This window comes from Rhinopithecus roxellana, chromosome 21 (genome assembly GCF_007565055.1).
Source record: "Rhinopithecus roxellana isolate Shanxi Qingling chromosome 21, ASM756505v1, whole genome shotgun sequence".
Lineage (NCBI taxonomy): Eukaryota > Metazoa > Chordata > Mammalia > Primates > Cercopithecidae > Rhinopithecus > Rhinopithecus roxellana.
This window is the reverse complement of record NC_044569.1, coordinates 42,107,817-42,122,148: the sequence shown is the minus strand read 5'-3', so window position 1 is coordinate 42,122,148 and position 14,332 is coordinate 42,107,817. Positions and strand designations below refer to the sequence as shown.

The 14,332-nt window shown below is 47.4% G+C and overlaps 1 protein-coding gene across 1 annotated transcript in view; it reads right to left on the bottom strand.

Moving 5' to 3' along the window:
- The window catches only part of EMILIN2 (elastin microfibril interfacer 2), a 61,000-nt gene extending 47,308 nt beyond the window's left edge, over nucleotides 1-13,692 (bottom strand). The window contains exons 1-2 of the mRNA XM_030925773.1: nucleotides 13,411-13,692; nucleotides 12,802-12,924 (exon numbers count right to left, since the gene is read on the bottom strand). Of these exons, the coding sequence (XP_030781633.1) occupies nucleotides 12,802-12,924; nucleotides 13,411-13,544 (257 nt within the window). The 5' untranslated portion in view covers nucleotides 13,545-13,692. The remainder of the gene's footprint in view (nucleotides 1-12,801; nucleotides 12,925-13,410) is intronic.
- Nucleotides 13,693-14,332: the final 640 nt, after the last annotated feature.

Here is a 14,332-nt window from a genome sequence, read left to right as displayed (position 1 = left end):
TATGATTGTATACCTAGAAAACCCTAAAGACTGCTCCAAAAAGCTCCTAGAACTGATAAGAGAATCCAGCAAAGTTTCAAGATACAAAATTAATGTACACAAATCAGTAGTTCTGATATACACCAACAGTGACCAAGCTGAGAATCAAATCACAAATTCAACCCCTTTTACAATAGATGCAAAAACAAAAACAAAACTTAGGAATATACCTAACCAAGAAGGTAAAAGACCTTTACAAGGAAAACTACAAAATACTGCTGAAAGAAATCATAGATGACACAAACAAATGGAAACACATCCCATGTTCATGGATGGGTAGAATCAATATTGTGAAAATGACCATACTGCCAATAGCAATTCACAAATTCAATGCAATTCTCATCAAAATACCACCATCATTCTTCACAGAACTAGAAAAAACAATCCTAAAATTAATATGGAACCAAAAAAGAGCCCACACAGCCAAAGCAAAACTAAGCAAAAAGAACAAATCTGGAGGCATCACATTATCTGACTTCAAACTATACTATAAAGCCATAGTCACCAAAAAAGCATGGTACTGGTATAAAAATAGGCACAAAGACCAATGGAACAGAACAGAGAACCCAGATATAAACCCAAATACTTAGAACCAACTGATATTCAATAAAGGAAACAAAAGCATAAAGTAGGGAAAGGACACCCTATTCAACAAATGGTGCTGGGATAACTGGCAAACCACATGTAGAAGAATGAAACTGGATCCTCATCTCTCACCTTATACAAAAATCAACTCAAGATGGATCAAGGATTTAAATCTAAGACCTGAAACTATAAAAATTCTAGAAGATAACATTGGAAAAGCCCTTCTCGACATTGGCTTAGGCAAAGACTTCATGACCGAGAACACAAAAGCAAATGCCACAAAAACAAAGGTAAATAGGTGGGACTTAATTAAACTAAGGAGCTTTTGCAAGGCAAAAAGAACACTCAGCAGGGTAAACAGACAACCCATAGAGTAGGAGAAAATCTTCACAATCTATACATCTGACAAAGGACTAATATCCAGAATCTATAACAAACTCAAACAAATTAGCAAGAAGAAAAAACAATCCCATCAAAAAGTAGGCTAAGGACATGAATGGACAATTCTCAAAAGATGTACAAATGGCCAAAAAAATATGAAACAATCCTCAACATTACTAGTGATCAGGGAAATGCAAATCAAAACCACAATGTGATACCACCTCACTCCCACAAGAATGACCATAATCAAAAAAATTAAAAAATAATAGATATTGGCATGTATGTATGTGGTGAAAAGGGAACACTTCTACACTGCTGGTGGGAATGTAAACTAGCCCAACCACTATGGAAAATAGAGTGGGGGTTCCTTAAAGAACTAAAAGTAGAACTACCATTTGATCCAGCAACCCCACTGCTGGGTATGTACCTAGAGAAAAAGAAGTCATTATATGAAAAAGAAACTTACACATATATGTTTATAGCAGCACAATTCACAATTGCAAAAATGTAGAACCAACACAAATGCCCATCAATCAACGAGTGGATAAAGAAACTGTGGTATAGGGCAGGGTGTGGTGGCTCACACCTGTAATCCCAGCACTTTGGGAGGCTGGGGTGGGTGGATCACTTGAGGTCAGGAGTTCGAGACCAACCTGGTGAAACCCCGTCTCAACTAAATATACAAAATTAGCCAGGCATGGTGGCGGGCACCTGTAATCCCAGCTACTCGGAGGCTGAGGTGGGAGAATCACTTGAATCCAGGAGGCGGAGATTGCAGCGAGCCAAGATGGCACCACTGCACTCCAGAGCCTGGGCAACTGAGTGAGAATCAGAAGAAAAGAAAAGAAAGAAAGGAAAGGAAAGAAAGAAAGAAAAGAAAGATAAAAAAGAAACTATATATGATGGAATACTACTCAGCTATAAAAAGGGATGAGTTAATGGTATTCGCAGCAACCTGGATGGAGTTGGAGACTATTATTCTAAGTGAAGTAACTCACGAATGGAAAACCAAACATTATGTTCTCACTCATAAGTGGTAGCCAAACTATGAGGATGCAAAGGCATAAGAATGACACAGTGGATTTTGGGGACTCAGAGGAAAAGGGTGGGAAGGGGCTGAGAAATAAAAAACTACAAACTGGGTTCAGTGTATACTGCTCAAGTGATGGGTGCACCAAAATCTCACAAATCACCCCTAAAGCACTTACTCATATAACCAAATACCAGTCATTCCCCCAAAAACCTATGGAAATAAAAAAACAAACAAAAAAGAAAATACAACAAAAGGCGCTTCCTAATTGGGATTACTCATCTTCCGGTAATGATTCTGACAAGGAGTGTCTAGAAAGTGCTTTGCTCTTTGGTTCCAGACACGAGACACAGCAACATTTCTGCTTTCCCCCTGCACCGGCCGTGAGAAGCAGATCTGTGCCTTGCCTTGCCAGTTATTTTCAGCAACAATGCAACAGAATGACTCGCAAATCTCGAGAGTGGCCAGGAGGTGATGAAACTTGTTGTGATGGGAAAGGGCGCATTGCCCATCATGGCGGAGTGGGGGCCCTGACCTTGCTTCCTGGCACCAACAGGCTGCTGCTCCTGCTGAAAGCTGCCCAAGATCTCCAAGGTCGGAGACGCCTGACATAAACCAGGCCTGAGCACCGTCAGCACAGCAGACCGGACTCAAGGTTCTGGAATGTGTGAAATATTAAGAAAGGCTTGACCATGCCTCCCTGCTCCAGTCCTTCATTCAGAGGCTAAACGCAAGCCAGAGTCGCTTTAACTGAGAAAGGTTCTCCCAAGAAGGGCTGGATTGTGAAACTTGTCCCACGCCCTAAGTTCTGTCGCAATCGCCCCCTCGGCTTTCCTCCTCCGTTTCAAGATATGTGGAAAAGCTTCAGTTAGCAGAAAAACAAGTAGCATTGTCACCACTATGGTTTAGAAAACATTTTTAGGTCTTTACCTCATTATCCTCTCACAACATCCCTGTCGAGCAGATGTAGGGAAACCACTTCAAGTAAGATGGAAACATCTTGTGCCTTGTCTTATGATGGACTGAAAGTAAATCTCTGTAAAACATAACCTAAGGAAGGCCGTGCATTAGGTAGAACCTGTGCAATCACAAAGGTGCACCGAGATGGGAAAAGTTGGGGAAAAGCTGCAAAGTCTCAGCAAATTCTTCCATCAAAATTATCGACTTAAAAAGCTTCACCTACACTGTTTTTTCTTTAACCAAACTTCTTTTAATTAAAACACATAATAAAATACATTGTCCTGAAAGGCTGACACTGCAAAGAGTAATTCTTAGGCGTATTCCCTCATCTTCTAATATTTTCTTAGGTGGAACAAAAAAAAAAGGGCAGCTGAGTCCTTCTGGGTCCTGCTAAGTGACACACCCAGAAACGTTTGCCTTTACAGCACTTTTGAACCAGGAATCTGGCTCATTTGAATGCTCTTTACTTTGTTTCAGCACCCATCACCATTTTAAAACAGGAAGGAAAGAAGAAAACTTACTGGCATGTTTAGTTTTAGTCATTTCATTATTTTTCCTTCAGTGTGAACTGCTGTCATGTTGGAAAATGAGGGGCTCCTCCCTCGGTTCTCCCAGGGAAACGGTTCTTTGTAAGAAGTCATGCTCAGCTGTACCATGTTATCAAGTGGTTTGTTGTTATTTTTAAGCCCAGAAAACTACTTCATCAAGGATGGAAGCAGTTAACGCTGAGCAGTAAGAAAGTCATATGGCCAACAATAAATCAGAACTTTTGTGTGGCGGACTAGAAGGAATCTCACCACTGGTATAGTTTACCCCGCTTTCGATTTTTAAAAACAGGATATAAAGTTCTGTGTAACTGCTGGATGCGGCACCTACTTCATTATGTACACGCAGCACACGTTAGTAACATCTTAATATTAGGCACATGAGGAAGGGGATTTTTTTCTAAAAGAATTCAAGGAACACATCAGTGGCTGTGAGACAGATCACCTGGGGATTGGCACTAGTTTACCACCACTCACAGCAACATCCAACATCTAGCTAACCTTTCTTTATGGGCCTACTCCAGGCACACAGACACCTGCAGAACCAGTAAGAAATCCTCAGGGGCCATTGTAGCATTGACCTTGACCATAACCATTTATGTGCATTCCCCAAAAGAGACTGCACTGCTGGCTCGGCTTCCAGTGTCATCTCTAAGAATTTCACTCAGTTTTTTTACATTTAAATTTTATTTTATTTTTTAGAGATGAGGTCTCACTACGTTGCCCAGGCTGGATTCAAACTCCTGGACTCAAGCGATCCTCCCGCCTCAGCCTCCCGGGTAGCTGGAATTACAGGAACACACCACCGTGCCCGGCAGAGCTTCACTTAATCTTTTAAAGTTCATCTTAGGCAAGTCAGCGTCATTATTATCTTAATTCACTGAATCTAACGATTTCAATTGTGAGCGTTTTAGCCTTTCTCCAATGTGTCAGTAAGCATTAACTTCAAACCCAAAGTTTTTCAAAGATAAGATCACCTGTGAGGCAACAACATTCCAAACCGACAACGAAAACAGTGAGTGTTCACCAGACGTGCCTGCTAGGTGTGCCTTACATTAGTGTGACAGCGCAAGTTTTAAAAGTTCTGTCAGCTGTGTTCCCGCCCTTGGGCCTCCTCCCCACAGCCCTGTCATGTAGACGTGAGGAAAGTGTGCCTCAGAAGGGCTAAGTGACTTGCCTGTGGTCACACAGCTTGGTGGTGGGAGACGTCAAGCTGCAGGCCAACTCTTCTATCTCCTCTTCCAGAGCACGTCAGCCACCCACCCAACCTGGATGCGACACCCCCAAAGCTCCCACCTGTTTGCCGTTCTTTACAGCCTGCCCCCACCTGCCTCCCCTTTTCTGGCTACCTCAGGGTTTTTAACTCAAATACCACGTGCCAATGTGGGCGGAACAGATGAACAGAGGAAGACCAATTACAGGGCTTAATTAAAACAAGTTCTAACAAAAAGCAAGCTGTTTTTTGTAAGGCCATTACCTCTCTTTGAATACTATTCTCTGTTCTGTACGACAAAGGTAGAAAGTGTAGCCCCTAAGCATGAAGTTCTTTTTCCAAGACCCCAGTCTCAGCCCTACCTAGTCTGCTGGCTGAACTTGTGGTAAGAATAAAATAATGGTGTGGAAATGTTCTGGAAAAGCCAAAGGGCCCTGCAAGCAGAGCATCTCCTCCACTGGGAACCTAGGAAGAAGACAGGAACAAGAGAAATAAGAAACTTCAAAGAAAGGTCTGGAGATTTTAGGGGAGCAGCCCCAAGGGGCCAATAAGGAATGGAAACCCCAAGAAAGAAACTGAAAATAGCAAGAGTGCAGCTCTCCAGGGTTGCGCGCCTGGGGTCCCAGCCCTCCCAGGCAGGAGTCTGACGCGAGCTCAGTCCTCCTCAGCTGACTCCAAGTTACCTTCGATGCCAAGGAACAAGCCTCCTAACAGCCAATTGATGGCGAAACTTTTGTTTAAAAGCTGAAGGAAAAAAAAATTCCCCCAAAGCTATACACAAAAAGTACTTTCTGAACTGAAAGTTATTCTGTTCCTGGAGATGTAGAAAACAGAAAATGGACTCTAGAAGATGTAAGCCCTCATTTTCTTCCCCCAGACCCCCGCAGCTTTACATGTTCTATTCTGGGTTTTGTTTTGTTTTTGGACTCTGTCACCCAAACTGGAGTGCAGTAGTGTAATCATGGCTCACTGCAGCCTTCAACTCCCAGACTCAAGCAACCCTCCCACCTCAGCCTCTCCAGTAGCGGGGACTACAGGCGTGTACCACCATACCCAGCTAGTTTATTCTGTTTTATGTAGAGCCAAGGTCTCACTATGTTAATCAGGCCGGTCTTGAACTCCTGGGCTCAAGCGATCCTCTTGCCTCAGCCTCCCGAAGTGCTGGAATTACAGGCACGAGCCACCACGCCCAGCCAAATGTTGTGTATGTGTGTCTGTGTTTTTTTAAGCCACCTTTCCTGGCTGAGGTTATTCCGTAATAGACAAATTTTCTTCCGACTGAACAACCACCTGCTCCCCTCGGAACCTGAGGAGGATTAGAGGTGTTCTGAACGCAACAGAACTCAACACCTGCTGCAAATTCCTGGCGGGCATTATCTCAGCAGCACAGGCTCTGTGTGTTGGCCCCACCCAGATCCCTCCCCCGACTGATGAGATCTTTTTAGAAAAAGAGCTAATAGGAAAAATTCCACCAAGATACAACCCAGGCCATGAGGGGGTGAGGAGGAGGTGGCCAGATGCTGATAAGCCCAAGTCAGTGTGTGGTGTCAGAAAGACAAAACTCTGGGCCCTACAGAAACTCAGCCCTGAGTTTGGAGGCAAAGTGAACTCAGAGGGAAGAATCCTGCCTCACCTCTGGGGTCCTTGAATGTCTTCGCCAACAACGCAGCCTATCTGTGGACCGGACGCCTCCCAGTGCCTCCAAGACTAGAACCATCAGGCTGAGCAGGAGACGGCGGGACAATTTGGACGCATGAAAGAAAACAATGCCAGTCCAACAAAGAAAAGAAAGATTGTGCTGTTTTCTACCAGCCGTACATCCAAACACGACCAATGGGTATTGGAGGCTGTAAGACACGTCAGGCCCTTCCCTCCTGCCTTCCCACCCTGCCAGGGAGGCTGCCAGTGCAGCACCCACTGCGTTAGGCATCACACAGTCACCCTCAGCGTGCTCAGCCCGGCTGTGGGTTGAGACCTTCCGGGGTTGCCGGGTGTGGAGTGGGAGGAGTGTGAGGTTTGAAAATAACAGGCCTGGATTTGGAGGCAGGCTCTGCTGCTTCCTAACTACTTGCCCTCCTGTAAAACGGGGGTAATGACCCCAGAGGGTTGCTGTAAGGATGGAGAACAATGAACGTGGCGGGGCTCGTCACATTCTCATGATGCACCTTAAGGAAATACTCCTACCGCGGTCAGTCTCAATCCCACGGATGCCAACCTGCCCAGTGCCTCATACAAAGAATTCCAAGTCACTCCGATTCCAAGTCTCCACATACCTGTCCCTAAAACCAGCCCATGACCAAGGCAGAACCTCTCCACCTTTACAGCCACTCTGGAGAGTCCAGATTCAGAGGCTGCATCCACCACACTGACGGGCGATCGCCGGGAATATCCTAAGGGCTGGGGGGTGGCAGAGTCTACCAGACCGTTCAAGCTGCTAAGAGTTTTTAGAATTGGAAAAATTCCCCAATACAATGAAATTTTTAAGAGATTTGACTTTATGAATGTAGAAGTAGAAAGTAAAACAATTCTCAGCCTCAGACCCACCTTGGGAATCAGGACTGAATGGCGAATGCCCAGCCTGCAGGTGTGTGCTGTTCAGAGTCCACAGGCCCTTCTGTATGACCCTTTCCTCCTCCTCCTCAGATCCTATTGAGCCACCCTTAGGAATTTATGGAGGGAAGACAAATCATGTTTTGTTGAAGCAATCCTGTGCCCGGAAGATGCAGAGCCCTCCTCACATCTAGTACCTGTGCACTAGAGAGAGACACAGAGAGAGAAGACATCCCAATTTTAAATTCCTAAGGGATGGTGAATCTTTATAGGTGTTAAGAATGATTATTGCAGGCCTGGTGCAACGGCTCATGCCTATAATCCTAGCACTTTAGGAGGCCAAGGCAGGCGGATCACTTGAAGTCAGGAGTTGGAGACCAGTCTGGCCAACACGGTGAAACCCCGTCTCTACTAAAAATACAGAAATTAGCTGGGCGTGGTGGTACAGGCCTGTAATCCCAGCTACTCAGAAGGCTGAGGCAGGAGAATCACTTGAACCCGGCAGGCGGAGGTTGTAGTGAACTGAGATGGTGCCACTGCGTTCCAGCTTGGGCAGCAGAGCGAGACTCCATCTCAAAAAAGAAAAAATGAATTATTATTGCACAATTACTTACACATAAGACTAGTATCACAACCATTAGGGCGTGGGCTTTAAATTCTTTTTCTGGAAGCCTGCTTTTAACACCATTCCCCTGTGACAAGTTTCATGCTGGCAGCTGAGCTCAGGAACATACGTGTGGAAGTCCTGAAGTGGTCAAGCTCACTGGTCCATGCAGTATATCCGATAACTCTCGCCTCTCTAATAACAGCTTTAAACAGTCTAATCTGCCAGTGTTTCATTAAAATAAGCCAACAAACTGTACAGTGTGAAAAATGGCAGTTCATGCATCATAGGAAAATGACCCACAGTAACGAGAGGGTTAAAGGCACATGCATGCATGTGCACACACACGTGAATGCACACGGAAATGCTTTCTCAACACTTTTATATGAGAATTGCCTTTTATGAAAGAAAGTGTAAATACTCTTAGTAGTTGAGTACTGTGCAACCTACCGAAAGCACACACTCAGACAAACAAACGGGCACATTCCCATTGCTATAGAGACAGAGGGCAGTCTGCAGAGCCCTGGACTAGCAGGCGGCTCAGTGGCTACCCTCACATGATCACAGGCAACTTAGGGAGTGGCTCATCTCAGTTTTCTCCTTGGTGAAATGGAGATAATGCCATTCAACCTGAAGGGCTCTTGCAGAAACTAAATAAACTAATATATGGAATGGAAAGCCCTAACACGGGGCCTGGCACATAGAAGGTACTTTGTAGTATCAGAAAAGTCATTACTTAAAATGCCCACTTATCATAAAAAAAAAAAAAAACCCTTTTGTTCCTGGTTTCACCTAACAATATTCAAATTCACAATCTGGAATCTAAGGCTTTTTTTTTTTTTTTTTGAGACGGAGTCTTGCTCTGCTGCCCAGCCTGGAGTGCAGTGGCCGACTCTCAGCTCACTGCAAGCTCCGCCTCCCGGGTTCACGCCATTCTCCTGTCTCAGCCTCCCGAGTAGCTGGGACTACAGGCGCCCGCCTCGTTGCCCGGCTAGTTTTTTGTATTTTTTAGTAGAGACGGGGTTTCACCATATTAGCCAGGATGGTCTCGATCTCCTGACCTCATGATCCGCCCGTCTCGGCCTCCCAAAGTGCTGGGATTACAGGCTTGAGCCACTGCGCCCGGCCGGCTTTTCATACATATAAATGGGGCACTGTCTCATCCTTCTGACAAGGCACCTGCGGCCTACAGTCAGTCTCTACAGCTAAGGAGGCTGGTAGGGCCCAACCACATGGCCAGGCGCAGAAGCCCTCCTCCTGTTATTTGAATGAGTACCTCCATCACACCCCATTTCCCAGCGGTTTCACCCTCAGTCTTGGAGCACTCTCTCTATGGCTACTTTACGTCTGTCCCCAGATAGGCAGAGCACTCTCTCTCTCTGTTTCTCTCTCTCTCTCTCTCTCTCTCTCTCTCTGTTTTAGACAGGGTCTCACTCTATCATCCAGGCTGGAGCGCAGTGACATGATCACAGCTCACTGCAGCCTCGAACTCCTGGCCTTAAGCAATCCTTCTATCTCAGCCTCCCGAGTGGCTGGGACTACAGGTGTGCACCACCATGCCCTGCTATTTTTTAAAAAAATTTTTATAGTGATGGGGTCACACTATGTTGCCCAGGCTAATCTCAAACTCTTGGGCTCAAGTGAGCCTCCCGCCTCGGCCTCCCAAAATGTTGGGATTACAGGCATGAGCCACCCTGCCTGGCCCAGAGTTCTCTCTAAGTAATTATTTACCTGCTTGGCTACTATCTAACTTTTTTTCCCATCAGAGCCTTTTTCCCATCATATCGTTTTCTGCGTAACTAAGTTTCTTCATGACTCACTCCCTCAATCTCACACAAATTACAATGCCTGCACCCCACTGACCTGAATAGTCTCTTTCTGCAGAAACAACTGCTTCCTGCTCACTAACCCATGGCTTTTCTGGAGCCTGAAGCCTCCAGGACTTCTCCTGAGTCTCTAAGATGGGGTTTCCTCTACCAATATCTTTGCTTCACTCTCTCTCCTTGCCTGGCTCTTCCTCTTCCTTCCCCTCCACTATTCCGAAGAACTCAGCTCTGCTCAACCATGTCAAGGCCTCAATGACGCCAACTTGTCTGTCACTGTCAACTGCAGAAATGTGTTTCTATCTCCAGCATCTCGGCCAACCTCCAGCCCTGTACTTCCAACACTGCTCACAAATTATCCCTCAGTCACTCTAGGGTGAGTTTCTGAAGAACCTTCTTTTCCAGCCTGGGCAACATAGTGAGACCTCATCCCTAAAAAAATAAAAATAAAAAACTAGCAGGATGCTGTGACTTGTGCTTGTAATCCCAGCTACTCAGGACGCTGAGCTGGGAGGATTGCTTGAGCCTAAGAGTTAGAGGTTGCAGTGAACTATGATGGTGCCACTGCACCCCAGCCTGGGTGACACGGTGAGACCCTGTCTCTAAAAAACAATAATAATAAAAACTCAACTTTCCTTCCACAGGTCCCAGGTGACTCAGGCTTCTGGATTCCTCAGAAAAAAACTGATCAATTCCATGTGAAACAGCCATTCCTCCTTGTTAAGTATAAAAAGAAGGCTCCTTCCTTTGTCTTCGTTCATCCACCAATTCTCCAAACTTAGGGGCCAGACATGGTGGCTCACGCTTATGATCCTAGCACTTTAGCAGGCTGAGGTGGGCCGATTGCCTGAGCTCAAGTTCGAGACCAGCCTGGCCAACATGTTGAAACCCTGTCTCTACTAAAAATACAAAAAAAAAAAAAAAAAAAAAAAAAAAATAGCTGGACATGGTGGCATGCACCTGTAGTCCCAGCTACTCGGGAGGCTGAGGAATGAGAATTGCTTGAACCCAGGAGGCAGAGGTTGCAGTGAGCCAAGATCACGCCACTGCATCCCAGCCTGGGTGACATGGTAAGACTCTGTCTCAAAACAAAACAAACAAACGAAAAAGAAACCTTAGGAAGCATTCCTCAGTTGAAAAATAAGGTAAACCATTCGGTCCCATCCCTAAAGATACTGAAAAAGGTCAAGACTGAATTTACTGCTGAAACTAAGGTCAAGATTTTCAAGTTCATCAGCTCAGTCTGTCTTTGTTTCTTAAACTTCACACTTACAGTGCAGTACTTAAAATGTAAAAATGCACTTGAATTGTTTACGTGGTTATTACTGAAGAAAAACACCCAGGTCACTTATTTTGGCTTTAATAAAACAACAGAAACATCTGTCATTTTGTATAACAATTCTGTTGTCCTACTCACTGGGTGGCAAAAATGCACTCCCACTGCCTTGCATTAACCTACTAATCTGGAGGCGATTCACTCCCCAATGACAACCAAGTTTCACTGAGTTTTGGTCAAATAGAACAATTAAATCATCCTTTGGTTTTCCAAGCAGCTAGAATAATTTGAGAAAATAAAAACAAGCCATCTTTTAAACAAAAATGCATTACCTCCCGAAATGAAAAATTCATTTATCTCCAAATTGTCACCAGTAAGTTTTAAGGTTATAGCAAGCCACAACATGCAGTTCTTGTATAAGATGAATAAAATATTCCTAATAACTCAATTCTAATTTTAAACAAATGCATTCAAACTGAGTTGAATACTTAATTTGTATCACTCCCACAAGGTATAAAAACCTTGCTTGGTTCTGATGTCACTGACTGCTGGCCGTAGACGATGAGGTCTCAATCTTACTAAGAGATTAAGGTCGGATGACAGTATGGTATCTCTCTGACAATGTATCCCACTCAAAGAGACAGCCTAGCTGGGCATTCCATTTCAGCGTTTTCCACTGTATATTAGGAAGTGGGGACCTCGTCTAAGTTTCTGTTTTGCTTTGTTTTTGCCAAGCAGGAATTAGCTGAACCCTGTTGGCAGCTCCTCCAGCAGCCCACGTGGGGTAGACCCAGCCACCACTTCCCACAGGTCTTCAGGCTCATGTACTGTTCTCTGGAATAAGGTTTCCTGGAGTACAAGTTCCAGTCTGTCCCTTGGTTTGGCCAAAGACAGATCCGCCTACTGACTATTCTCTGCTATAATGACAACTGTGCTCTAAGACAAACAACTTCTTCTTAGTGGGAAACAATTAATTTCAGCCATCACATGTGCTCCTCAACAGCCATTTATTCACACTGGCCCATCTTCCGATATCAGACTGACACAAAACCCCAAAGACTTGCCCGATGACAATTGAATGAGTGTCATGTATTTAACGGCATTTGTACTTTATTGCATTGCTTCCTGCTTGTTTAAGATGGTGAAATCTTTATAAGCAAAGAGATGATTAATTCTTCCCCGTCTTTAACGGCCATTCTCTCCCACAATCTCTAGCGAATCTCCAAATCTAAGTTGCGGGGAGGTATGCTGGGGAACCACACTTTTAAGCAAAATGTTCCTGAGGTTTTAGCTCAGACATCTACAAGACTGGAAGATTCCGTTTTATGGGGACATAGGGACAGAACTCACTCGTTTTAGAGCACTACTTAGCCAAACCTCTCAACGAATCCTACATTGAAAAGTCTTTAGCAGTATACATTTTGGAATCTTCTGTGTGCCCCAGAACACACAATATGGATCTAATTAGATTCAGCTGCCTTATGTTAGAAACAAACATTGAAAGGAAAAAAACAGAAGTAGGAGTGGGAACTTTGTTCATCCTCTCGTATGCCCCCGCGACCCCACACTCCCAAGGCGTGCGCATCCTACCCGCTCACTCCGGCAGCACACGCTCCCTAAACACCCCAGCGTGGCCGGTGCCCCGCGCAGCGCTCTGAGCGCTTTTCCGCTGCTGGGTTTTCACCGGATCTGGAAGAGATTTACAGGAGGATTGGAGCCCAGCGCGGCAACCCCACCCCACCCCCACCGCCCCGGCCCGGGCGCGCCCCGCCCGCTCCCCGGCTCCAGGACTTACACCAGCGCGGACGGACAGGGCATCTGGTTCCAGGCACAGTTGTACTGAGCCTGAATAAAACTCTCACTTCCCTCCAGCACGGAGCAGCTCACATTCTTGTTCACGATGTAGGCGCACCAGTTCCTGGGGTGCAGGAGAGAGAGGGAGAAGGGCACGGTGTAAACCTGGAGAACAATAAGGCCAGGGGAGAGGGGACGGCAGCCCCAGACCGCGCGAGGGTCGGGGGGAGGGCCGTCGCCCTCTGCGGAGGCGGGAGCTTCACAGAGCAGACGCCGGAGGGTGCCCGGGTGCGCCTCTGGAGAGCGCGCGCCTGGACCCGACCAAGACGGGAAAGAAAAGCACTCACGGTCCCAGGGGCTCCTGGAATTCCTGGGAGTCGTTTACGGACCAGCCGGGTCTGCGGGACACTCTGCGCCCACGCCCCCGGAGTCAGCTCTGCCTGAGGCGCCGGCGGCGCAGCGCGCGGTCACCCAGAGAAGGAGCCGCCCGGGGAAATCCAAGGGAGACCCCCGGCTGCCGCTCGTCGTCTTTGGCAGGGCAGCTCCAGGGCTCAACTGGGGGCCGGGGAGGGGTAGGCGGTTTGGGGCCAGCCGAGGGGCGCGCACTTACTTGTTCCTAGCGCTGGGCCGCGCGGGATACCCGGGCTGCGGGCCGGCATGGCACAGCCCCGCGCAGCCCAGGGCCAGCAGCACCAGCGCCCAGCGCCAGGGCGCGCGGGGCCAGGGCTGTGTCGGCTGCCACATCCTGCGCGCAGCGGGCGCTTCCCGCCTGCCCGGGTCCGGAGCGCGGCGGATCGGGGCACCGGCCACAAGGCTGCTGGCGGCCAGGGCGCCGCCCGCGAAGGCAGGAGGCTCGGGCGCTTCGCGGCGCTCCAACCCGCGCTCTGCGGCCGCCCCCTCCGGCTTCTCGTTCCTACTTCTCCTTTTGCAGCCCTGTGCGCCCTGCGCTTCTCCTCGGTCCCTCAATGACGCACAGGTCCCCCCGGGTGCCGCCCTCTTTATTTCACTTCCCTCTGCGAAACGTGACTCTCCCTCCACCACGTCTCCCTGTCTCCAGTCCCTTCGCTTCTCGGCAGGGGGCTTGGGGTGGAAGAACTAAAGGGTTTGGGATAAGGGTCTGTTACAGAATTTCCAATTACTCATTCCTTTGGTCTCTTCCCAGATGCCGAGCAACTCCGCCTCCCACCTTCCAACAGGCGCGCTCCCGGCCCCTCGGGACGCGGCCGCCGTCGGCGAGTCTGGCTGTCCTCGCGTCGTGCCTGGGTGCCAGCCTCCCGGGGTGAATGAGGGACATGTTTATCAGTCCCGCGGGGAGAGGAGTGGGGGCTCGACTTGGATTTCCTCCTCGGGCAAGACACGGCCATTCCCCCACCACCTCCATGGACTTACAGAGTCCAGGGGGAAATGAACTCTGGTTCTCTTCTTTCTTTACCCATCTCTGCCTTAGGAATCATCTAACAGTTTCCGAGTCCACGTGGGGGGCGGCAGGACAGGACAAGCCACAGCCCCACCAATTCCCAGTGGCTGCTGCA